Source organism: Rousettus aegyptiacus, unplaced genomic scaffold, assembly GCF_014176215.1.
Source record: "Rousettus aegyptiacus isolate mRouAeg1 unplaced genomic scaffold, mRouAeg1.p scaffold_m13_p_7, whole genome shotgun sequence".
NCBI classification, from domain to species: domain Eukaryota; kingdom Metazoa; phylum Chordata; class Mammalia; order Chiroptera; family Pteropodidae; genus Rousettus; species Rousettus aegyptiacus.
In genome coordinates, this window is record NW_023416310.1 from 75,984,080 (window position 1) to 76,010,031 (window position 25,952).

The following is a 25,952-nucleotide window of genomic DNA, read 5'->3' on the forward strand; positions in this document are numbered from 1 at the left end:
CCAGCCCGGGGTTCTACTGCAGGCTCTGAATTGTGTAATTATGCATGCAAAAATTACGCCTGGCAGAGAGCTTTGGCTTGCCTGGGGGAGGGCTTCCCAGAGCATCACCTAGCAGCCCGGTGGCCATCGGCCCGCTCTGAAGGCGCTTGCTGAAGTCCGAGGGAGACCTGCCCGAGATCAGAGCACAGTCCTGGGCCCGAGGGTGCCCGGACACACCCAGTGAGGCACTCGTCAGTCTGTCTCTTTGGAGAAACCTGTCAACACCATTCGGTTTGGCTTCCTGGAGGTCCACAGCCCCGTCTCAGACAGCTCCCACCCAGCGAGCTCTGCCATCTCCCATGGCCCTATTTATGACCCAGAGCAGGAAAAAAAAATCTATCAACTCAGAGCAAACAGCTAATCAGTTTACCCGGTTGCCTCAGGTCTTCCAATGTAATTATAATTCCTACTAAGGCACTGGTGAGTGTCAGACTCATTTCAACGACTGCTGCAGACGCGATAATCAAAGTGCCAGGATTCCTTTGTTCCAAATCCTGTACAGACGAGGCTCACAAGGTATGCTTTGGAGGGAAAACTAAGCATGGGATTTTTTTTTTCTCAACTTCTCTCCTTCCTGCTTCCTTCCTTACAGAGATCAGGAAGAGGCTGCCAGAATATCCCGCACGCAGCTGCCAACAGACCCAGACCTACCGGGGCTGTGACTGTGGCTGCCACACGCCCACAGGTGGCCGGAAGCCTCGCGATGAGCCAGGAGTGATGCCCAGAGGAGGCTGCTGGCTGCTTCCCAGGGACCTCGCAAGGTGGCATTTACCTTGGCGCATTTCCCCAGCCTCTGGTCCCCAGCCTTGGAGGTTTGAAAACCTGATTTTTCTGGCGTACCCGGAAGGGGCCCATCTGTCTGGAGAATACTCCCATTAACCCAGATCACGAGACCAAAATATAAACCACATTGAGAAGCAGGAGTGCCGTGCAGAACAGAACCGCCGATGCCGTGACCAGCACGGCCTCTCCCTGGAGGCAGAGCTGCCGGGGGGAGGCGTGTTATGACAATAAAGGTTCCTGGTGAACTTGGAATCATCACAGATGCTGAGTGAACCACTTGAATATTTAATCGCACCAGGCTGCGTCTGCTGTAGCCTCTCCCTTGGAGGGACACCTACTTAACAGCAGGATCTCACAGGCCATGCCCAAGATGACCAAACAGCGCCTGGATGCAGAGGTCCCCAGGCAGGGCCCCACCCAGCTGATCTGGTGCCCAGCCCTGAACTGCAGTATTTCGTGTGCTTCCCCGAGAATACAAAGTTGCTGGCCAGGCCCATCGGAGACCACAGTTTCTGCCTCCCACCTACGCTTGCATTTGCGTGGGGTTAGGAGCAAGCCCTCCCCAAGGAAATTGGAACATAAGTGACGTTTGTCACTTCTGGTCACTGTGGTTAGGAAGCAGTATACCATCTCTACCCCCTTCCCTGAGATGTAAAGGGGGCCTTAGGGTTCGTGGAGTGACGAGATGAAAGGAGGCTGGATCCCTGAGTGACCACATGGAAGAAAGGAAGTTGCCCACAGGAAGGCCCGAATTGGCCAGTTATACGTACAAAAAAATGAAATTTTGTGTGCTAAGCCGTTGAAATATTGGGGTCTATTTGTTACTACAGCTACCTTAAAGAATATATTGTTCTATTCCAGGCCTACCTCTGAGATAGCAGTCATCATCCAACGGACTGTTAAATCTTCCGAGATTTCAAATTCATATTCAGCCACATCTCGTGTCATTCCTAAAGATGACTCATGGTGAGTGCTGTGCATAAGTTTTATTTTCCCAAGTTCTAACTCGATCTCCACCCACCTACCTCTCAGATATGAGCGGATATTACTCGAAGGTCCCAAGCCACAGGCAGGGAGTCTGAAAGTATAGCAATATGTACAAATAAACCAACAACAAATGATTGGAATGTTCCTTCATTGTGGAAGAGTAGTTTAAGCGTGCGTGTGGGTGCATGCGTGCGCGCACACACATACACACACACACACACACACACATAGAAATGAAGTCACAAAAACAGAATGGAGACAGACCCTGGGCTGGACAGAGGGGGCAGCAAATGTGAACTTGATCAGAACTGGGATGTAAATAAATCTCATTCGTCTTCATGCCGACCGTAATAAATTGGTAGTGACTGCCTGGAGCGCTGCGTGAGGAAGGATTTTGAAGTCGCATTCTAGCTCAGAAAGAAAGAGAAGAGTACTGGGATGGATGACCAATGTCTGGCATGGTTAAAGGATGAGGGGGTAACAGCACCTGCCAGGAATTGTCACACTTGTGCTAGGGACTAGGATTGTGGTTGCGGAGGAGCCTACATTGATCGAGTCTATAGTCTGCGGTTAACCGAGGTGAACCCTCAGATGAGCGCCCAGTGTGGAGCAGGTGTTTATACGCACCTTTTCAATTCATCTGCACAGCAACCCTAGGACGGAGCTATTCTCCCGGTTTTACAGGTGATGGATCTGAGGCTCAGAGAGAGTAGGTGGCTTACCTAAGATCACACAGCTCAAGAAAGGCAGAGCCGAGGTCCAGACGAGGCGAAATCCGTGCGTTTCACCATTGCACGGAACACCTCTGCATTGAGCGGGGTCTGGACGGAAAAGAGCCGTACATGCCAGCCGTTCCGTCCGGCTGCTGCCCACTGACATCGTTAGAACGACGGTGGAGGTGGCCACTCAGAGGGAAGTCACGTAGAGACCAAGTTGGTGTGCGGTCTGAGCTTCCTACCGCCTTCCTCTGACTCTGAAGTTGGTTCATTGCTCTCCCGAAGCTTTGGAAGGAGGCCAAGAAAGGCCAGAGGAGAAGGAGAAGGGGTGAGAGATTCTCATGTCGTCAGCTGCAGTGACATGAGAGCCACCAGGGAGGCGGCGAGGGGCTGGCGGTCCCAAGGAGTGAGGCCAGTCTCATGTGGCTTCATGCTGGCCGTGCGACTGTGTGGAGAGGCATTTGTGAGCCTCCCCTTCCCCCCAAATGTCGAATGCAGCTCATTCCGGGAAGCAGGTGTAAAGTCTCCGAATGACGGACAGACCGGCCTGAGTTCCATGCCGTCTCTGCACTTACTGGCTAGTTGACCTTGGGCAAGTCACTTCTCTCTGAGCTTCAGTCTTCTCACTTTTTCCCACCTCTAAAAACTATATAATAACCATTATCTACATTGTATGACAATTGAATGAGATAATTTAGGGGATGTGCCCGGCACGGTGTCAGATAGTCTATACACAGTGGCATGCTTTCTCTCTCTCCACACAGATGCACGCGTACTAGACGCCCTTCAAAGTTACCGGGTGGTATTAGAAGTTCGGGGGGGGGGGGCGGGCACCTGCCTCGGTTTCCACCCTCTGCAGATGGCACGCGGTGGTTTGCAACCTTGAACAAACTTGGCCAAGGTTCTGTCCACCCTCCATGCTCTCGCTCACCTTGTCCTTGCCTGAGTTCGCCCTTCCGCTTGGACTCCCTCCCCCCCCCCCACAACTTTTGACAAGAATAACAATCGCAGCAATAAAAACGTCTCCCCCGTGACTTCCCCCTACACTGCCCGCTTGCTGCGGACGGCAGCCTGCTCCCCGCATTCCATGTGCTCACACCCCCTTCCACACTCTTCTCGCCCCTCTCCTCGCCCCCCCCTCCCCCCGCCTTTGTCCCCGTCTCGATTTTGTCCCTGGGTTCTGGGGAATAATGAATCGTCAGCTCCAGAGACAGATAAAGGCTGCAGGCAGCTCAAATCCCCAAGCCCCTTTGTTCTTTCCATTACTTCCAGTGCTGGGCTGCCTGGGAGACAAATCCCCCCACGCTCCATTTGTACTTTATTTTCCATACTCTGCCCGAGGTGCCCATGTGCTCAGTATTATTAACCTTACTAGACACCCGAAGAAACTAAGGTTCAGCCAATGAGAGGCAAGTCTGGGGTTTAAATTGAAGCCTATCTGGCCTCCACATTTTATTCCTTGCTTGATGGTATAGCACATGGACTCGAATGCTTACGGGCCATCCCCACCTTTCTCAACAAGCCCACCAACGATGTGAGAGCCACTCGGGGACCCCCTCAGAGTTCCAGGACCAGGTGGTTTAAGGTGAATCCAAGCCACGTGTGTTCCAGCAAAGAGAGAGACGCAAAGGCTCTGCTCTGTCATTAGTCACCACTTACTACGTTACTCTCTCCACCAGGGTTAGAGGTAATAAATGCTACCAATACTAACAGCTACTGCCATTTAGTGAACCCTTCCTTGGTGCCACATCCCTAAAAGCCGCAAGAACCCTACGATGCTGGCATGTGAGTATTCCTGTCCCAAAATGAACAGAGGCTCTATGGGTGTCTCTAACATGCCCGGAAAGTAGGCCGTGGAGGCATTGAGCTTGAAGCCACTTCGGTAATCCCTCCCAGGATCGGAGGGAGGGACTTGCTGCCAAAAGGATGTCTCCAGGGGAAGGGTGTGCTGCACAGAAAGGGTGCTGAGGAGGGAGGCACGGACGCCCCGGAAGCGGCTGGCGGGAGATGTCATTTTCTCCACCGTTCTTGTGCCCAGTCAGCGCAGAATCAGGGCAGAACGTGGTCAGGCCAGGCTGACGTCCAGGGGGATCCCGGGCCCTGTTCCCGGCTTGCCACATGATAAGTAAGGGCTGCCGCCCACGCTGGCCCTGGTCTGAGTGCAGGTACATCCTGATGGCAGGGAAGAGAGCTGCCTAAACGCCCTGCATGCCGTTGGAGATGAGACGTTTGAGTCTGACGAGTTGATCCAAGAGCACAGCCTGTGTCCTTCTGCGAATTTACTCTTTTCATTCTACAAATATTTATCGAAGACTGACTACGTAGTAGGCATGGCATTGAGCTACATGCTGGGAATGCAAGTGTCAAAAAGGCAGCTTGTGTAAAAATGATTCCGAATGCACCAACCATGGATAAGAGGAGAAATCTAGAGGCACGAGGTAATTTGTCTTATCCTTCCCTACTGCTGACAAATCCATCTGGGGGAATTCAAATTCTAGGGGTTGGAAATCCTTCCGTGTAGCCTAGCCAAAGAAGACAGATTGGACAAAGGGAATGACAGCTTCATGTTCTCCGGTGCCACCACGGCTACCCCCATCACTGCGGCTCACGCGACAACAAACACCACCACATCGCCAGGGCGATCGCTGCCAACATCACTTCTCCTGTGGTCACACCACAACTAATGCCACCCCCACCCCCCCCCGTCGTCAGTGTGATCCTTACTGCATAATCACACTGCTGCTAACACCAGCAGCTCCGACACCGCCAGGAACACCCCCTACCGTCCCCGCCGTCAGTTACCGCCATCGCCACCATGAGCATCATCACCACCGCCATCATCGAAGTCACTGCCAGCATCATGGTCATTATCATCACCTCCATGTTGGTGCCCACCACTGAGGCGGGGCCTTACGGTTTACCCAACCTTTGCATTCACATTGTCTCGTTGACTCCCCGTGACGACCCAACGAGTTGATAGCACGATCGTTGCTATCTAACAGATCAAGAAACTGCCGTGAAGAGAGGGGTTAAGCCATTTGCTTAAACCACATGGCTTGTAACGGGTAAGCTTGGATTGGCCTTTGCTTCCATTCCACCCAAGACCTCACACCTTCTCTCCATCGATGCTAAGCTATAATGCGACAGCCCCCAGTGGTCTCCATTTCTCACTAAAACACAATCTTTGATGCTCAGATCCTGTGGCTATGCTGTGGCGGAGCCTCGAAGCTGTGCCCAAGTTTCTTTGTCACATTAATCCCAATTAGGGAATCCTAAGTCCTTGCGCATCTCTGTGAAATGTCAATACAAGTCGCCAAATACCAATCGTGTGCCCAGAACTGTGTGGGGCTCCTTGGAGAAGCCTCAGAAGAGCAGGAAGAAAGGTCCCAGTCTTTGAGGAAAGTGTGTCTTACTGGAGAGTCAGGGCATATTTAAGGGAAATGATTGTAGAACAATTTGAGGTAATTGATTGCTAAACCACGCAGGACAAACAGTGAGCACCCAGGGAGGGGAAGAGGAGGAAGCGGGTGTGGGCTGAGGGAGGGATCACTGGGAGACTTCCAGGGAGGCAGGGTCGGGATGAGGGGGACAGTCCCGATCCCCACTAATTTTGTCCTTTCCTCATCCTTGCTGTCTCCTGGCTTCCAGGGTCTTGTCCCCCACCTTCCTCAACACGGACACTCTGACTCGCCTCTACTCCACTCTGTCCCCTTCCACTTCTGATGACAACCTTTCTGCTGACGTCCTCCAAGCCACAAAAGTACGAAACATCCCTGTCATTTCCTGTTCCTTCTCCTTCTTGTTGTCTACCTCAGTGGCACTCTCCATGCTACTCCTTCTGCCTAGAACTTCACTAACCTACCTTCCTGCATAGGTCCAGTCCGACTCTTCACTCAGCCTCAAATGCCACCTCTTCCAGACATCCTCTCTGATTCTGCAGCACCTGTCCTCAGGTAGAGATGGTCTCCCCACCCTCCCACCCCCGAACCCCACGGTGTAACACAGTCTGCAGGTCGGATTAGGGAGGCGCTCGGACACAGCCTAGCCTGGTGATTAAGCATGCAGGCGCTGGAGTCAAACCATCGGGATTCAAATCCCAGCAAAGACAGTGCCCTACGGAACTGATCTCCATCCCGCGGCTGCTTCTTCCGGGTGATGCAGACGGGAGCCCGACTCGACTCTCGTACGAGCTGTGTGACGTGGCCTGACACGCACGGCGGTTGTTCCGGAAGGTCAGGAGGAACCTGGGATGGTGGCACAGAGCGAGGACAGACTTAACAGGCAGTGGGGGAGCGACAGGGCGCCCCCAAAAAGCCAGGACGGGATTCAATGCTCAATCTTTTTAGTCCCAGGCTTTCCCGCCCCGGATTACAACGCACCCTGGGGACACGCCAAACAACGGAGTGCTTCTAGAAAGTGCGTGGGGCCTGCTTTCGGCGTCAGTCAGAGCTGGTGCGGATCCTGGATCTCCCACCAGCCATGTGGGGGGACTCGGGCAAGTCACTGGCTCCCACGCTTTAGTTTCGTCATCTACAAAATGGGGGGTGTGGGGGGTGGGGATGAATGCTTCTCACAGTACGAGATTTCATCTTTTAGATGGGAATAATCATAGTACCTACCTCGTAGGGTTGTCTGAGGATTAAATTAGTGTAATGTATCAAAAGTACTTAGAATAGCATTTGGCGCAAATGCTATATAAATGTCATTTCTTCTTACTGTTCTCATTATAAGAGCTTTAAAAAATACTTGTGTGATTTTTGTTCTATGTGTCAGCACCTTGCACAGTGCCTGGCACATAGTAGGTGCTCAGCACAAATCTGTTTTTTTCTTTTTCCTGTCTGGTTCCAACTCTGCTGCAGAAATGCCCCTACAGGCACATTGGAGTGATGCTTAAAGCCCCAGCGAAGTAGAAGCCTCAAAAATTACGAAAAACAAGTTTTGAAAGCATTTTTTTTTTTTCAAAAAAAAAAAAATCATCAAAGTAGTCACCATGGGGAAAATTCAAATTTTATTAGACTTCCTTAGACTGACTTCACCGTTTCTGTTTTGAATTGCCTAGGTAATAACTGGCGGGGCAGTGGGCGGGTGGAGGCGGGATCTGAGCATTTCAGCCTTAGGGCCTTTGGCACTGAGAGTTCTGATCCAGCCCAGGGCTGGCCTGGCCCCGTGCAGAGGAGAAGGGGAGGGCTGTGGGCTCCCCACTGCCCTGCCTAGGGGAGCAGGGAAGCCTCTCTGAGAGTCCCCTGCTGAGGGTGCAATTTGACCGTCTGGGGGAGTCCTGGAGATGGGGATGAAGGGCGGTGTCAGCCACACACGGATGCCAGTGCCCCGCTTCCCCCGAGGGCTGGGGCTGTGGGGACCCCAGAACCCCGCCGGTGCAGGCAGCTGAGGCCCCTCTCCCTCCGGGCCCAGGGTCACCGTGAATGCAGAGTTGACGGGACAAAGTGGAGGCCAGTGGCCGTCTTTCTTGCCTCCCGGAAGCTTGTAAGCTAGTAGCAGCTGACCGGCTCTTCTTGGGGAGCACGGGCTGCTTGTCCCGGACGTGCCCCCCGGACTGTGTAATGGGGGGCCCTGGGATCAGACGTGCTTCAATCCATGCTCTCTAATCACCGGACAATCACAGAGCCTTCCTGAGCCTCAGTTTCCCAAAATGGAAAGTGAGAATAACAATACCGACATCACTGGACTACCAGGAAAATAAAAGGAGATATGGTGTGCGGAAGGGTCTGGAACATAGTAGGCCCTCAGAACGTTAAAATCCCTCCTCCTTAAACAATGCATCTCCATCTCTCCATTTCTACCCCAAACAAGCCTATTGACCTTGGCCCGAGTCCTGCTAACTGCTCAGTACAGGAAGTTTGTTTTCCAACAGAGAAGATCTACTAGGCCCCCCTGGGAAAGCCACTTGACTTTCATGCTTCGAGCTGACCCTTCCTTTGTCCATTGGCCTCCTACTAATCTCTGTCAAATCTTCTGGCTTCAAATCCCACCCTAAGCTTTGCACGTAAGCCAGGCTGCCAGCCTGCTCTGCCGTTCCGAGCACTGCCACCGAAAACCCTTGCACAGACAGGCCGCTCGTCCGCATGGCTCTGCTCTGTGCCCTCTCCTCATCGGTGGTCTTAGAAGCAAGTTAGATGAAGACCCAGAATGCCTCCTTGTCGCACCTTCAGACGGCATGGAACTCGGAGGTACAGACGGCTAAGGTGATGGCTGGTAGAATCAAGATTCGGGATCTCACTTGGCCGGAATAACATTTAAAATTCATAAATCAAAACATAATGGGCACACATGGTCCCATACTCCTGTTTTTAAAAAAAAAAACAAAGAAAGAAAGCAAAGTTCAGTTGCAAAAATGCTAACCTGGGGAAATCTGACTTCACAGCAACTCAGATGAAGACGAGCGAGGCTGGGGAAGCTTGGTGTTCAGATCCAAGGTCTGACACTCAAGCTGTGAGACTGTGGGCAAACCACTTAGCTTCTCTGGACTCCGTTTTTTTATCTGTAAAATGAGACTTGAACCAGAAGGCTTCGAAGGCCCCTTCCAGCTCGATATATATAGTCTCATAATTATTTATATCTTACAATTACATGCATGTACGTGCAGCCTGAGATTACGTTTCTAACAAGCTCCCAGGTGACGCCAAGGTCGCTGGCCTGAGGATCCCGTTTTGAGCCGCGAGGTTCCAGATAACAAGAACCTACCTCTATTGCAGTCTCGCTGTGTTCTGACCACTGTATCTTACATGCATTATTACTTTTAATTCCTATGAGACCCTTAGAGGAAATCACTATCAATGTTACAATTTTCTAGATGTGGAAAGGAAGGTTCACAGAGGTGAGATGACCCGCCTGAGGTCACATGGCTAATAAGTTGCAGAGCCAGGTTTCACATCCAGGTCTAAGAGTATATGCCCATAACTGCCATACCACATACATGTGTATAAGATAGAGTTAGGCAAACATGCGGCTAAGGGCCAAAGGAACCGATGAGAAAGCAGAAGGCAAATGCACCAGCTCTTGGTGAGTTTCCTTTGACTGACTGACCCCTCCCTGCCCCTCCAGACCATGTGAAACCACTGAACGATTCTAGTACCTGATTCTGAAGGTTTGAAATTCTAACATATTTGGGGGATACGTAAGTGCTTGATCCTTCACTGATGGGCAATGATGGCTATTACAAAGGGAGAAGAATTTAGTTCGCATAAATGATTAGAGGAGAGATGTTTAATCCTATTAATGAATTTGCTAATTGGCCTTGTGCTCCCAATCATTTCATATTCAAGCCTTTGCAGCATCAGATTAAATGGAGACAGATCTAGGGATGGTTTCAGATGGGGTAAAAAGCGTTTGCTCAACGCCTGCAGAGGGCTCTGGGGTTCGGTATCGCTAATGAGGTGCTTCGGTCTATCCCTGAATGCCTTCTCCTCACCCTCCACATTCCCCATTTTGGCTCTTCTTTCTCTGGGCGAGGCCAGGAGGAGAGGAAGTTGGCGTGGTGTGCAACTACCCAGGTTCCAGGATCAGCCGGAACCAAGCACTGCTCACCACAAGCTGTGTGGCCCGGCCAAGCAACCCCCCTTCTCAGAGCATGCGATTCCTCCTCTGCAAAATGGAAACGACAGTAGGCTGTGTCCTCCATGGCTGGGAGGAGGTTAATGAAATAACACCGGAGAAGAGCCGAGCAAGGTGCCTGGCACAGAGTGGCGGCCAGATCAGCAACATTGGTTGTTATTCTTATTATTGGCACGTAACCCACCTTTTCTTATTCTACCACTAGAAATTTCTTTCATCATCTAAAACTGACAGCTTCCCATAGGAGTCACCAGGAAGCTGCTTGGGGTTCTAGTGGCCATTGTTGAAACGGCTCTAAATCCCAGAGAGATGGAATCGGAGGCCACAGCTCAGAGGAACAAGAGATCATCGAGGACTGGCCGGTCATTGCACAGACGGAGCAACAGAAGAGGAAGGGACCAGACCTGAGAAGGGACACAAGCCAGTACGATCCCGAGCTGCTAAAATCATCTCGCCACATGCGAAACGACGTGGTATCTACCCCCCGGTTTGCGTGTGCCTTCCATTTCCCCCCACTGCTCCGGCGTGGCTCTCCGTTTGGTCTGGAATAACAGGACTTCATCTGACGTTCTGCTCCCGGGCTAGGGCACGGGAAGCTGGCGTATCCCAGCTGACCGCAGCTACACCCTGAAGGTGACCTATTTAAAATACTACCTGGCAGGAGGGGAGGCACTGAAAGATAAGTCAAGTTTCCCTGAAGGTCCCAGAATTCCCAGTTAAGAGTGTGCCTCTCCCTCCCCCGCCCTCTCCGGCTCCCCTCCCCCTCCTCCCCCTCCCCCTCTCTCCTAAGCACTGCTCATTCTCCCGCTGATGAATGGAACGTCAGCTCCAGGGTTATTATGCAGAACTTGGCAGAGCTTCTCCCCAAGAGCAGAGCTGGATTTCTCATCCGGGCCGCTGCATTCCTGCACTTCTCAGAGCCATCAAGAACGCACGCCCCGGGCCTGCCATCCTTCCCCTCCACACAGCCGACATCCATCAAGTCTGGACTCAATACAAGGCCTCACAGAGGCCCTAGAATAAGATTCCTGCCCCGGGAGCGAGTCAGAGAGATAACCGTGTCAAGCCATAACCATGTAATGTGCAGGATTGTGCCCAGGGGAATGAGGGAGAGAGAGATGTGCTCTGTCCGCGGGAGTCTTGAGGAGGGGTGATATTGAATGAGGTCTTGAAGGATGCGTAGGAGTTCGCTAGGGTAATAGGGAGGGAGAGGCGGAGGGAGAGTGGCGAGGCTGGAGTGGGTCTGGGGCACGGATAGCAATCTGGAGGCGATGCTGACGGACATTTAAGAGATTGCTTAATGAACGAAAAGATGGGCAGACAAATGTACAGGCTCTCGATCTCACCAAGACAGGGTAAAAGTGAACCCAAAACACGAGGGAGGCCTCTCTGGGTCAGTCCTTACTTCAGTTTTTCGAAAGAATCAACAAAAGAGTAAACGCTTGGAGATGCTTTCCAACTTCCCACCTTCCCCAAAGACCCCATGCACCTACTGCTATCAAAAAATTACCAAGACTCTTCTGGACTGAATTGATAATTTTCAGCGTTCTGAGGGGCACATGCTATAAGTTTATTTGAATTATCTGTGCCAGGGCTTCCTGTGCCCCTGACTTCTTCCAAGTTTCACGGTGGGGGTCTTAGATCCAAGATTTGGGTAGCATGACAATCAATTTATACACCACTCATTCATTCATTCATTCATGCGTGCATGCATTCATTTCCTTGATTATTCCTGCCATCTACGTTTGATCAGCATTTGCTTCTTTTCATTCGCTCATGTATTTATTCCCCCATTCATTCCTCCCCTCACTTGTTAACGCATGCGCTCGCTCATTCACTTGCACATTTACAGAGTGTTTGTTGAGCCTAAAGCCCTTCTAGGGATGCGAAGAGGCCCGACACCTAGGCCCTTTCCAGGGACCGGGCTGGAAACCTGCACCAGCTTTGGGCAGTAGCGCCTTCACTTCCATCCATCGGTCTCCCACCTCCCTCTCTCTGTTAGTCTGGAGCTTCAGGGCTTTTCTTCCGGAAGTCAGGGACCGGAACTGCACCAGGCACGGGGCGTGGGCTCCCTACACTTCTGCAGCTATCAGGGGGCTGGGGGGTGGGAACCCTGTTCTCAGCACTTCTCTGCTAAATGGTAAACAGATTCAGAACATTCCGTAGATGAAGCCAATTCAAAGCCAACAGACCAAGAAACAGAATGCATTCCAGGCAGAGGGCTAGTAACTGAAATTCCAGCGGGAAGCTAACTTTTCCTGTAGGGTCTACGTCTGGAGGAAAGAACAGAGAGCAGCCAACCATTCCATTATTTAGAATTTATTCCAGAAAAGATTTACTGAGTACCTACTACGTGCAAGGCAGGCACTGTGAGTGAGGGAGGATTCAGAAAAGCTCCCCCCAAGAAGCTGACATTCTGGGGTGGGGGCCTAATTTAAAGCCTGACCGGAGAGTCATGAGGATGTACATCTTAAAAGATTTAGGGATTTAGATGGGAGAAGTCACTTTTCTCTGGGGCTTAGGGAAGCCTTCCTGAATGTGGAAACAGTTGAGTGAGGTCTGGGGATGTGGGTAGAATTTTAATTATTACACAGGAGGTGGGGGGAAGGGTGCTACTGAGTTAAAAGGATGAACAAAGATGCAGAAACAGGTGATGCCCGAGGTACGAATGCCTCTGTAAATCAGTATTTCTCTTTTAGACACAAATAAACTATATTTCCGAGGTGAGATGACTTGCCAAAGAGTCCCTGGAGCCAAAGGTCCCTTGAGACCAGGAGCATGTGATAGCAGAGCTACTGCTTCTCTGTGCCTCGCTGCCTCTCACCGGTCTCCCGATCGCTCCGGGCTGGAGAGATCTCCTGGCTTCTCTGGTCAATAAACCCCAAGTCCAGCCACAGCAAGAACCCTTTGCTCTCATAAGCTCTCCCAGGTGCTCACCGATCTAGGAGTCAAGGGACCAGTCCCATATGTGTCTCTAACATGCCACGTGGCCTTAGAAAATGTCTTTAATAGCTTTGGAATTTAGTCTGCTCATCTATTCAGTGAACATTCTGGAGAGCCAAGCTGAGCCCTTCCTGAAGGTTCTGGCTGCTTTCCTTCCACAGGGGAAGGTGGATGACCCAACCGCCCCTGCAACGTGGGATTATCTGCTTATGGGCAAATCTCTGTTGGGATGGCCTTGTTCTCCCTAAATTCTCTTGCCCCCCTCAACCCCCCGCCACAGACCCAGCTGGTGCACCTGCATCCTCCTCCTCTGATTCCCTTGACATCCCAAACCTTCTCACTTACTTGCTCCCCCCACCCTCCCAAACCCAGAGCAATGTCCTTGGTATGATAAGCCCATGCGATACCACTGGAATCATAAATTCCACCTGGGACTGGGGTGCAGAGGCTAAATCCCCCAAAAGCAGGGCTTTCCTGTTCTAATTAAAGACAGACAAAGATCCCAAACAGAAACTGAAAGTGAGCTGGACTGTTTTCATTCTGTGACACAGCTCTAAAACTACATAGGGTTCTTGCGGCCTTCGGGAGGCTTTCCCAGGCTGGGCCGGGCGCTTCCGGAAGGATGCATCGGCACTAACTACGTAGAGCTTTCGCTCTATTTAAAAAATATGTGTATGATATGATTGCAAAACATGAAAGGTTTTCACTGAGCAGGCTATGATGTTTTCAGGACCAGCCACAGAGCAGAGGTCAGCGGGGCTGTAGCAACATGACTAGCATGTGTGTATCTGGTTTTGGGGCCTTAGTTACCTGGACGGGGCTGGAAGACGGCTCCCAGAATGAGCTGCCAGGGCTCCCAGAGGCACTGACTAATTCCAGGGTGGCCTTACTCTAGGCATTTGAAAGGCCCAAAGGGTAGAGTCATAAATTTCATAGCAGCTAAAATTTGCTGACCGCTTATTGTGTAGCAGAGCTTGTGTAAAGCATTAGACGTGCGTTATCCTTGAAATCCACACAACACACAGCTATTTTAAGATGGTAACTGCTGCTGTCCCCGGTTTATAGTCGAGGAAAATAAGCTTAGTCATACAGCTGGTAAGTAGTAGAGCCTGGATTTGAACCCAGCGGGGAGAATGACTCCTGAGTTGCAAATCTCCTCCACTCTCTGACTGTGTCTAATTAGATCTGAGCCTAATGTTTCAGAGATCACAGTAGCAGCTCTGGTAAGGGCACCAGCAATAGAAATCTTCAAATTTTAGAACCTCCAGAATCTGAGGAAGTGTCTAATGTAACTTCCTCCTTTTACAAAGGAGAAACTGAGGTTCTGAGGAGGGAAGGAACCTGGCCAGGAAATGGCCCCTGATTACTAGCCTACCCGGCCAGTTTCCAAGCGGCCTCTCTCTCTGCAGGAAGGGTCTTCTGCTGATCAGCATTTTAAGGAGAGAGACAGTAAGAAAAGACTCTGCTCCAGGGCAAATGCCTGGAGCCTGGACAATTCCAGCCAATGCAGTAGGGCTTTGTGTAAGAGAGGCAGATCGCTCAGTGCTCTGGGCAGCTTGTCCTGGGGCTGGCCCAACAGCGTTGGACCTGTTATGAGCTCCAAACAAGTGTACTTGTGAGAGTTAAATGCCAACATGCAGATAAAGCACCTAGCACTGTGTCAGGCACACGGTAGGAGCTCACTGAATTATGGCAGCCCCTCTCCTCTTTCTTAGAACCCTGGGAGAGAAGCAAAGAGCTTTGGCCTCCAGGAATCCTGCAGGAATGCATCTGGGGTGACCTGGAGTTCTGTGTGGGAGAAGGGAATGATGGACAGTAACACCTGAGTAATGTCTGAGCTCTAACCCAGCCCTGTGCATGGAGCTCAATGTCCATCATTCATTTGATCTTCACATCCTTTCGACAATCTCCTCTGGGTCCCTGGTGGCTACAGCCAACACTCCCTACACACCCAGTCTCCCACCTGGAGGTAGTATCCTCATCTAATTTATGGATAAGGAAACCGAGGCTTAGGTGAAGGGACTTACCTAAGGTCACAGAGGGAGGAAGTGACGGAGTCACATTTGCCTAGCTGCCTCCCAGGAGTGCCATAGGCATGAAAAATATTTTAAAACAGCCCCCTGAGCATCTCGTCTCCACAGTTCCCTGGCTTCTGGTACCTCCTGGTGGCCAGACAGATGATGGGGGAGGAGATGGGAATTTGGTGCCGAACTTTGTCCCCAGTCAAGCAGTATCAAGGCTCTGTGAGAAGCCGGCTCTGAATGTCAAGGTCCTGGGCCAAGGCTTGCAGAGCTGTCTGTCCTGACTGGGATGCTAAAGTGCACCCGGCCCCTTCCCTGCTGGCAAGATGCATAACTCAGCGAGAGAAACGGGCCAGAGCCTCCTCCATACTCTCGGTTGTAAACACCACGCTAGCTTCGTTCCCTACGATCTTCACCCAGAAATCTCATTCCTCTGCCAGCTTGATGTCTCAGGCTGGGCCCTGTGTCTGGACCCCTCGCGAACAGGTAACTCATGGGTGGGGAGCTCTGCCATGCAGACGCCCCTGATACCTCAGGCGAGACCCACCAAAGTCTTAAGACTAGATTCTTAGGGTGCACTCTGGGGTGAACCGACAGACCTAACCACTAGCTAGCACACGGGGTGGGAGCTGTAACCCTACTTGTAACCAGAACCCGGGCTCCAACGGCGGAACTTGAAGGTTTACGCGTCAGGTGACTTGAAATCCTGTGACCACTCGCAATGGTATTTGAGAATGGAGCCAACCCAAACCAAGCCCATTGTTTTCTTTTTCCTAACTGCCTCATCTCTGTATTTCCGACAACCAACTTCCTAACTGCTGGCTAGAAGAGTCCTGCACAGTCCCCCATGTCACAACACGTTTGCCTCAACTTCACACTGACCCATTCGACAACAGTTCCACTGGTGAGAAGGGGGCGTCTCAGCTGGAGAAAGGCAGCTGTGGACCAGGGGTGGACCGGGGCCGGGCAGGAGGGACTCCGGATATTACGCTTCCTAATTCTCACCTCTCCGCCACACCCCGACTGTGGCCTCAGGGGTTCCCAGAGCATGGCAGCACCCTGGTGTGACGCCCTGTCTCCTGATGACTCCGAGTCACCAGGACATGCGCCCTGGGAGTTTTACCACCTGGCAGCAGCTGATTCCTTTTGGCTTGCAGAGGTTTTCCGGGCTGGGCAGACACAGCACCCTCTCCGGGTGGCAGACTCCCAGGTCTGCACCCACATCGCTGTGCGAGGAGCGTGTGAATGTGTGAGCACCCTCGCTGGACGCCCCGGGCTCACAATACATCGCCTTTCATCATGGTAACGGGAAGGGCTTCCCGACATTCCCCCCCAGGCGACTCCGCGCGCCCCCACCTGTGAACCTGCCCCTGCTTTCTGCTCCCGGGGCAGGCGCCCACTCCGGCTCCATCCTCTGCGCCTTGGCGGGTGTTCACACCAATCCTCCCGCCTGCTCCTTGCTCTTTTGGACCCAGGAAGCGTGAACACGCTCCTCACAGAGAGGGAAGTCCGGGCCAAGGCTGGCGCGTGGCACACCCCAGCTCAGCTCCCAGCACCCCCAAACCCAGCCAGGGGAACAAAAGGAAGAAGGAGATGTCTTACCTTTCGAGGGTCGCCTTTGTTTGGTTTGCAGAGATGAGAAGGTGCCCATGACGGCCCCCATGGCAGCGAAGACTTGTGTGCGACTTGGGACCCCGAGCCCTGCCCTTCCCCTCCCCCCGGAAAGAAACCAGTTCAGATCGTCTACTCCGAACTGGAGGAGAAAAAGAAGCGCCCGGCAGCTCGCCCGCCTGCAGCGCGGTGTTCAGCGAGCGCGGGGCTGGAGCGCGGGGAGCCTTCCCTCTCCTCCTTCAGCCCCGCACATGCCCGGACGCACAGGGCCGGCGGCTCGCGGGGAGCCCTCGGAGCCGGGCCCGGCCGCTCCCCTCGCCGGGGGCCGACGACGGCGCCTCGGAGCCTGCCTGGCGCTGGGCACGGGGCGGACGGCCGCCCGGCTGAGGCTCCGGAGCCGGCGCCGCGTGCGGTGCGGGAGCCGCGCTCCGCTCGCCCCTCCCGCCGCACGCTCGGCTCCCCGCCCGGCGCTCGGGCTGGGTCTCGGGGGGCCGAGTACCAATCATGAATGAACAGCGCCGGGGACCGCGCGGAGCGGAGCCGCGCGCCCGCCTGCCCGCGCTCGGGGCGAGCCTGAGCCGCGCGCGGAGCGGGGCGGCAGGCGGGCGGCGCCCCCGGAGGGCCGGGGCGGGGCCGGCCGAGCGGGGCGCCCGCGGCCGCGCGGCTGCCCCGCGCCCCGCGCCCCGCGCGCCCGCAAGAGTGGGGCGCGCGGGCACCCCGGCCAGATCCCCGCCAGGTACCCGGCGGCGGAAGCGTGGGGTGCAGGGGCCAGCGGATTGCTCCTGGGAGAACGTGTGTGCGCGTGTGTGTGCATGTATGTGCGCGTATGTGTGTGTGTGCGTGCGCGTGTTGCGCTGTTTCATTCGACTTCAAGGGAATCCTAATTTAATTCCCCGCCTGAATTCTCTCTGGGTGGGGAAAAGTCTGCCCCACCCAGGAAAGGACGAAACACGTACATCTAAATGGGTCCTCCTGGGACTAGGGGCCCCTCCTGCTTCTCCGAGGCCAGGGCCACCTTCTAAGGACAGGGACTTGGGAATGGAGCAAAAGGAGCCTCAGGCCCCTCGGCCCTTGCTTTCTCTTTTGGCTCTTTTCTTCTCTTTTCTTCCCCCACCCCTCCCTCCATCACCTCCTCAGTAACTAACTAGCTATGGGGCAGGCTGTGAGTTAGCGCTGAGGGGCAACAGCTGAATTTAGGGGGCAGTCTCCATTTTGCAAGTCCTCGCTCCAGATCACCCAGGCCAGAACCCCTGTCTCTGAGTTGTGAAGCAAAAGGGCAAAGTTTGGGTCCGCCCGAAGTGCAAGTCTCCCTCCCTGAGAGCCGGAGGCGGAGCCACCCTCCCTGGAGTCAGAGCGGCTGACACCAGGTTCACAGGCTCCCAACGTGTGGCCTCCAACACACGTAGTCACACGAACGGAGTTGCACATGGGCACAGGTCCCACACGTCCACACAGGCATCGCTGTTGCACACACACACACACTCAGCCATAATACACCCACAGGTGCGTCCAGAGGGCCCCACAGAAAACACAGACGCACAGGCACAAAGGTGCACCATCAGCGCACGACAGCCTCGCAGTCACCCACGTTCACACAGGCTCGCGGCCACACAGGCACATGGCCACGCCCCACGGACACAGGGCGCCCAGGAGCTGCCTCCCCTCCTTCCAGCCCTTGCAGGGACAAAGGCGGCCTGGCCAGGGACCATGAGTTGTTTTCTTGACCTATTCGGCGCTTAATGCTTTCTCAAATCCAAACACATGTCTTGTTTTGTGCAACAGGGGACGTGCACGTCCTCATACCCGTCCCTTTTAATGCACCGCCCGTTGCTGTGTGACCCACATCGCCCCGCCTCACCCACGCCCTGGGAGTTAGGCAGGCAGTGTCTAACCATCGCCGCTCAGAGACACTGAGGTTAACCGCCGGTAAGACCCAGCCAGCACGCGGCATTACAACTTGGACTCGGGGGCTCTGTCACCACCTCTTGTTGGCAGATGAGGACATTAGGGGCCACTGAGTGGGGGAGAGGTCTTCTACATCCCACCAGATTCAAAGCTTCTGCTCTCCCAACTGCCGGCACTCATCTGTCCAGTCCATGAAGGCTGGAATCCTACATGACGGAGCAGGACCAGTAAGGGCTGACCTGCTTCCCTCCCTGCGGGGAAAGAAGGATGGGTTGGGCGAAGCCAGAGGTCAAGGCCAGAACTCGGGGAGCAGAGGCAGGATCGTTGCTGGAGAGCTGATGCAGGCCCCAGGCTTCTCAGATCGCTGCATAGAGCACCGAACCATTCCACCCTCGGGCCTCTGCTAATCTCCATACTGCTCAAAGACCAGGACTGGCAGCTGAGAGTTTACGAAAGGTTAGGATGCCATCCTCTCATTTCCTCCTCTCCACGACCCTCCGAAGGAGCAGAGTACAGATGACTTGCTCTGTTCCATAGATCAGAAATAGCAAAGCGCCTCCAGGGCTCTTCACAGCTGGCTGCCTCTGAGCAGCGGGAATGAAGTAAAGTTACCGAGATAAAGTCCAAACCGCTTAAGCATGAATTATGAGGCCCCTTTGTGGCCTGGCTTCACCTCCTAATCCTCTGCTCCCTGGTGCTCCTTTTGGGGCTCCAGCTGCGCAGACCCTCACTAGTCGCCAGGTGTGCCCTGCGTGATTGTGCTCCAGGGCCTTTGCACACACTGCTCCCTCTGCCTAGCAGGTCCCTCCCCTTGGTCTCCATCTGCTTCAGGTGTCAATCCCTCCCTGGTTTCCTGTTGGTACCCGCCTTAGGGTTCCTGAAGTACTAGGGGCTTTTTTTTTTTTTTTTTCCGGTCAGAGTACTTGGTCCCTCCATTCTTGTTGACACTTTCCTTGTCTGTCTCTCCCCCGGGACTGCGAGCAGAGACTGCTACCACTTCAGCTGTATACTGTCTGCCTGACCCCTGGTTTCGGACAGGGGTGCAGTCGCTCTGTGCTGAATCAATGGATGAATGAACAAATGAATGAATGAATTTCTTTGCTCAGTGACCCAATTAGTAAGTAGACACCAAAAATTACCACGTCATCCTGTCTCTTCAAAGGAAGGAGCTTATTCTCCCAAGCAAAGGTCCATCCATTCGACAAATGTTTATTCATTCATATGTCAAGCTCATACCGGGTATACACATGCACAATAGCTCATTGATTCCTCATGACGCCCCGAGTGGTTGGCATTATCTGCCGATAAACAGAAACACGCACATGCACTGTGTGGTGCAGCAAACGCCACCCATGAAGAATGCATCTAAGGAGGATTACGTTAAGTGCGAAGGACAAGAGAGAAAGAAGACCCACTTCCTGCCTCTTGGGGATTTGCAACAGAGAGGGAGAACCGTGAGGGGAGCCAGGGAGCCTCCCATCAGTCTCCTGGCTGCAGGGGCCTTCTGTCCTGCTGTCCCCACAGGGCGTACTTGCTAAGGCGACCTTTGAAGCCCCATCTGACTCGAGCTTTTTAATGGCTGTGGCAACTTCTACTCAGACAGGAGAGCTAGCTCCTGCACTGTCTCCAGCTCTGACCGCTCCCTCACCTTCCTTGTTATGGACTGAATGGTTGTGTACCCCCCAAATTCATATGTTGAAGCCCTAATTGTCAGTGTGGCTATATTTGGAGACGGGGCCTCTAAAAAATAATTAAGGTTAAATGAGGTCATAAGGTAGGCCCCTGACCCCATGGGATTAGTGGCCTCAATGTCCTTATGAGAACAGACATCGGAGACCCCCTGAACTCCCCGCCACACGGCCAGGGAAAGGCCTTGTAAGCACACAGGAAGGAGGAGAAGGCAGCCATCTGCACCCCAAGAGCGAACCCTCACCAGACACCAACCCTGCTGGCTCCTTGATCTTGGACTTCCAGCCTCCAGAACTGTGAGAAAATACATTTCTGTGGTTTGAGTCACTCTGTCTGTGGCGTTTTATTACAGCAGCCCGAGCGGACTAAGACACAGCCCCAGTGCCTGTCCATGTCCTCAGAAGTCTCTGTGGAGGAAACGCCTTCACTTCCCTCTGCCGTGAGCATCTACATAGGACTCCTTAGGGCAGGGGTCGCCAACCCCCAGGCCATGGACTGGTACCGGCCTATAGCCTGTTAGGCACCAGGCTGCACAACGGAAGGTGAGTGGAGAGCAAGGGAAGCTTCTTCTGCATTTGCAGCCGCTCCCCAGTGCTGGCATCGCCGCCTCAGCTCTGCCTCGGACCATCAAGTATTAGATTCTCATAGGAGCACCGGACCCTGGTGCCGAAAAGCTTGGGGACCACTGCCTTAGGGTCCCCCCTGGGAGGCTGCTCAGGAGGAAGGGGCGAGATGGGCAGAGGCCTGCAGGGATCCTGGTAAAGCACGCACATGCTTGCCTGTGTTTTTGCACACACAGCCGTTCCTCCGCATCCTCGGGCATAGGCCGTCCCGGGGCCGCTCGATCTGTGTTCAAACCCCGATTTCGCCCCCTTATTATCTGCGCGGCCTTGGGCCTGATGAGTACTTTCTCTGGCCCCCACACCTTCTGCGGCCCGCGTTGCGTCTACCTTGCAGTGTGGCTGGGAGCAGCAGTAGAGTCACGTTTGCATGACCCTCAGCAGGCGCCTGGCCCCGGGCGGGGCGTGCGTGGCCGGGTACGGCGAGGGCACGGCCACTGTCGCCGTCGCCGTGAGCCGGGCATCACGCCGGGCTAGAGAGGGAGGAAAAACGAGCGAGCCGCAGCCCTCGCCTTGGCTTCCATCTTGGCTCTTCATCTGTTTTATAGGAGAGCTATTCTCAGGGTCCCCATCTGGTATTAAAAGACTCAGATTACTGAAGGAAGGAAATGCGGTTGGCACCTGATTATGTGCAATTCAGCTACTGTCTTGTACCGTTTCCCAAATGTTCCACACGCATAAGTCTGGCCTCCTCAAATAGACTCTGAGCTTTCGGAAACCAGAGCAGGCACCTCCTCCCCTGTCCCCACCCACCACAGCTCAGCCTGGCCCAGGATGTCCTCGGAGCTCCGCAAATAAACACTCATCCTGAGATCCTTTGGGGCAGGGGAAAGGGCGCCATCGCTTAGCCCTGGGATCGAGTCCCACTTTTCGTACTAGGTGTGCATCTTCATCTGTGTGTGACTCCGAGCAGGACGACTTCAAGGCTCAATATGAGGACTGAGTCAAGGGAAAAGTGCGTTGTCTCTCTGGAAAGCTCTCTGCAAATGTCCTTTGTTATTATTTGCTCTGGGACTCATGTAGTTATTCATTCAGCCATCCATCCATTCATTCATTCAACAAATGTTTATTAAGGACCACCTACCTGCCAGGCTCTATTCTAAATATATGGACCAGTAATGAGCTTGAGGAGGTGGGAGTCCTGCCTTCAGGGAGCTGGTAGCACATGACTGAAGACAATCAACCCCTCTCATCATTACAAACAGCCATCAGGCTGGGAAAGAGAGAAGGGGAGAGAGAGAATAGGGTGGGGTGGGGATGCTCAAGAAGCTAAGTCGGATAATCTTTTACAAACTACAAAGTGATGTCGCAAGTCCATATAGCTCCTCAGAGGGCCGTGGAGTGGATACAGTTTTCGAGGCAGGGAGATTAGGCTCCAAATGAGCTGTTTGTTTTGTGATCTCGGGTAGTTATTTGACCTTTGAACGCCTCAATTTGCACGGGCAGGAAAATCTCACCAATGCCGGTTGCTGTGGAGCGAGGCTACAGGCGTTAATGGTGACAGAAGTGCTCGACACAGCATCTCCCTAGCTGCAGACATGCGAACGCCCCCCCCCACCCGTTCCTCAGCTTCCGCTTCTGCTTCTGGTCTGCTTTGCAAGCACCTGCCTGCCCACCTCCCGTGAGAAGAAAAGACCTTGTGCTAGGACAGGGGCTTTGGGGAGTGCCTGTCCTGGAAAGTGCCTTATGCATCCAGCATGCCCTCGTCTGTCAAGGCTGATCATGTCCCTCGAGGAAGCGGGACTGACTCGGGCTGCAGGGGACGCAGGGGGAGCCAGGACACAGGCCCCGTCTTTCACATCCTGATGGCCGCACTGCCCAAGGGTTCCCCCTTCCTTCTCCAGCGCTGGAACATTCTCCGCCAGGGGCTGAGATGAGTTCAGACAGAGTGCAGCCACCCACGCAGCCCCGATGCTGGCAGCAAAGCCCTTCCGGGTTATCTAGACCCAGGTAGAGGGAGAAGGACATTCCGGATCATCTCAGCTTTCATTATCTGAAGCACATTACGTGTCTTGGAGACTAGAGAAGTCACGAGTGCCAGCACTGGGCCCAGCACAAGGCACGCACTGTGTGAACACTGATCAAATGGGATCTCTGGGAGTGGATGGAAGGAGGAAGGATGGAGAGACGGATGGATTCAAGTAGGTTCAAAAAAAACATTTAAGTATCTGATGAAACCTGTGAACCTTCTTCGCCAAAATAACCATGCGCACACGCACGCACACTCACACTTTGCATGCACTTTTATCGTGTTCACGTGCTCCCTGCTGGAGCACCTCCGTGAACAGCTGGTTAAGCAACTCTGTCCTTAGGAGGAAAGAGGACAGTAAGGGATCTGTCTGAACTCATCTCAGCCCCTGGCGGAGAATGATCCGGTCATTTCTTAGCCGTGTGACTTTGGCTTCTCTGAGCCTCAGTTTCAACGTCTGTAAGATGCGGGCACTGAGGGTGTCTCCTTCTTAGGGTGGAGTGAGGATCAGATGAGAAGAAGCTTTCCAGGGCTTTCGCGGACTGCCTGGCGGGTTGCACGGCTCGGCACCAAATGCCAGTCGTCGGTGCTGTTGACGTTGATCCTCGGTCACTCGCTCGCTCACTCAGTCACAACTCAGCGAGCGGCTTCTGCTTATCGTGCCCTGAGCGGGGCTCGGGGTCGAAGCTATTTGTGCTCACTGGCTGGGGGAACTCACAGGCTCAGGGGCAAAGGACAGGTCTGCAACTATGAGATCTTCTTGGACTTTACCAAGAAGCCCTGGGAATAACCCCTGTAGCTTGGCTGCTGAGGGAACCGCTGGCCTCTGGCTCTCACCAGGCTGGCCGGCCCCATCCAAAGCCCTGGGGAGAAACAAAAGTTTGGACCAGCAAGTTCAGGGGCCAAGGTCAGTTTAGGAGGGCAAAGGTCAGGGTAGAAGTGGGCAGAGAAAACAAGGATGGAGCAGGGCTGAGGCAGGGTGGCCGGGCAGGGGAAGGGGGTGGGGTGGCCCAGGACATACTGGTATGGCAGGGTGGCCAGGGGACACTGAAATGGCTGAGGCCACAGGGACAGATCCCATGAGCAGAATATCTTGTCTTTCTAAAGTGTGTCTAAAATACGGGTCCACGACTTCCTGGAAATGTCAGGGGGTCGGTCGCGTTAACACTCCTCTTTCATCCTGAGGCTATGCGACGATTGCATTAACGAAGGCAGCCACCATCTGTGGAGTTCTTACCATGTGCCAGTCACCTGCCGGGCCCCGGTTAATCATCTCGATACCCCACAAGGTACATACTCTCGTGATCCCTCATTTCACGTACGGGGCAACCGGAGCACAGAGAAGTTACAAGACCTACCCAAAGTCACGCGGCAGGCTGTGGAGCTGGCCTTGAACTCAGATGCTCTGACTCCAGAGCCCGCACGCACCCCCTGTCTAGCCCGAAGCCCTCCTGCTGCTGCAGTAACTGATTTCTTCTAGCATCGTTTCTCCCGGGAGGTAGTGTGATTCACGGGGGACTCACAGGTATGGCGTACCTTCCTGGAGCCGAGGGAGAGATGCAGAGGGGAGGTGTGCCCTCTGACTGGCAGGTGCCGCTCTTACCCACACCGTTAGTGTCTGGGGCCTGCAGCCGGGCCCAGCAGCCTGCAGGATGTGCACAGGGTCTATTTTTCCTCCCCGGCTTCTACTGACTGACGACCCCAGAGGAGGTGAGCAGGGAGGAGAGGAAGGGATGGCGGCCGTGCTGCGTGATGATCACTGAGCATGCCCACGGCGAGCGCCCCTGGCCCTTTGCGGCCCCCTGGACCTGGCCGCGCTGGCTCTGAGCCTCCCAGCACCCCTGCTGCCGCAGCGGGAATCTGAAGAGGGAGGAAACCCAGGAGGGGGGAGGGAGGAAAGCAGGAAGGGGGGACGGTCTGTGGTTGCCGTGATGCTGAGGGCCGACTCTGGGAGGGGGCTGCGGGAATCGCGCGACTTGAAGGTACGAGATCTCAGTGGAGGCTTCTTCTGTTATTTCCTGTCACCGTGTACCCTGCCCCACATTCGAGATCTGTGGCACACGCCACCTGGGGCGAACGCAACACAGAAACAATGAGGCCACCCTCTTGGAGTTTGACTCGCAGAGGCTCTGGCGTCAAATACGGCCTAAAACAGCAGGGGGTCAGCTACGGAGCAGGGGAGGGGCTGGTCCTGGACCCCCCACAGGCAGAGCCCTGCTCAGCACTGAAACTCAGCCTTTGGTGGTGGAATCTGGGGGCTGAGGAGAGCCTTCCCCTATTCCAAGTGGGGCCTTAGAGAGCAGGGATGGCCCCGAGTCCCCCTCCCAGCCCAGCCAGCTCGCTCTGCTGTGGAACATCACATACTCCATGAGGCTGTGTATCTTTTCTAAGAGTGGGATTTGAGGTCTCGACCTGTTTTCTCCTGGTGCGTCTGGCAAGAAGAAGTGGCTCACCCCTGCACCCAGGAGGGGCATGGCCCAGACAGACAGCCTAGCAAGCCAGTGAACCTCAGTTCTAAGCTGGGGGATGCAAAGGGGGTCAAGCTATGACCTGGCTCACGCAGTGACCAGAGAATGCGCAAGAAGCGGGGTGCCCTGGGGGCTGCCAGCTGGAGAGGTCACAGGCTGCGCACCAGAGCTGGGGCCCACCCCACACACATCTCCACGTTCGAAAGCCCCCAAAAGCCCCCAAAAGAATGTTCTGGAAATACCACGGGAGGAGGGGGGAGTCCCGATTTTATTCCTGACCCCCAAGAACAAGTGAGGGGCGGGGAGCCTTCCACTCACCCCCTCCTAGATAGGATGACTGCCCTGGGTTAGAGGAAAGTGGATGTGAAGAGACTTTGTCTTGGCTTAGAGGACACCGTGGTCCCAGGTGGCGCTGCACACAGGTGGTGGGGGTGGGGTGGGTGGGTAGAGTGACAGAGCACCTCCGGGAGCTCCCCAGCACACCGGGGACCTCCTTCCCGGGAGGCCAGGCTGGCGCTCTCCTCCTCATCCCCTGTCCGGAGGGGGTGTCCCTTCCTGGGCAGCCGCGGGCCACTGCCTCGACAACAGGGGGGACGTCACAATCATTTCTGCTTCTGTTGTCCCTCCCT

At 54.2% G+C, this 25,952-nt stretch overlaps 1 protein-coding gene across 3 annotated transcripts in view; it reads right to left on the minus strand.

Annotated features, from left to right (window-relative positions):
• Window positions 1-25,952, minus strand: part of KCNIP1 (potassium voltage-gated channel interacting protein 1) — a 247,124-nt gene that overhangs the window by 144,396 nt on the left and 76,776 nt on the right. Inside the window, exon 1 of one of the 3 annotated variants that reach the window (XM_016160170.2) lies at window positions 16,664-16,956. The exons of 1 other annotated variant lie outside the window; for it this stretch is intronic. In XM_016160170.2, coding sequence (XP_016015656.1) covers window positions 16,664-16,724 — 61 coding nt within the window. In that variant the 5' untranslated portion in view covers window positions 16,725-16,956. Of the gene's footprint in view, window positions 1-16,663; window positions 16,960-25,952 lie in introns of those variants that run through there. One more of the 3 variants, XM_016160168.2, reaches the window with a different exon arrangement.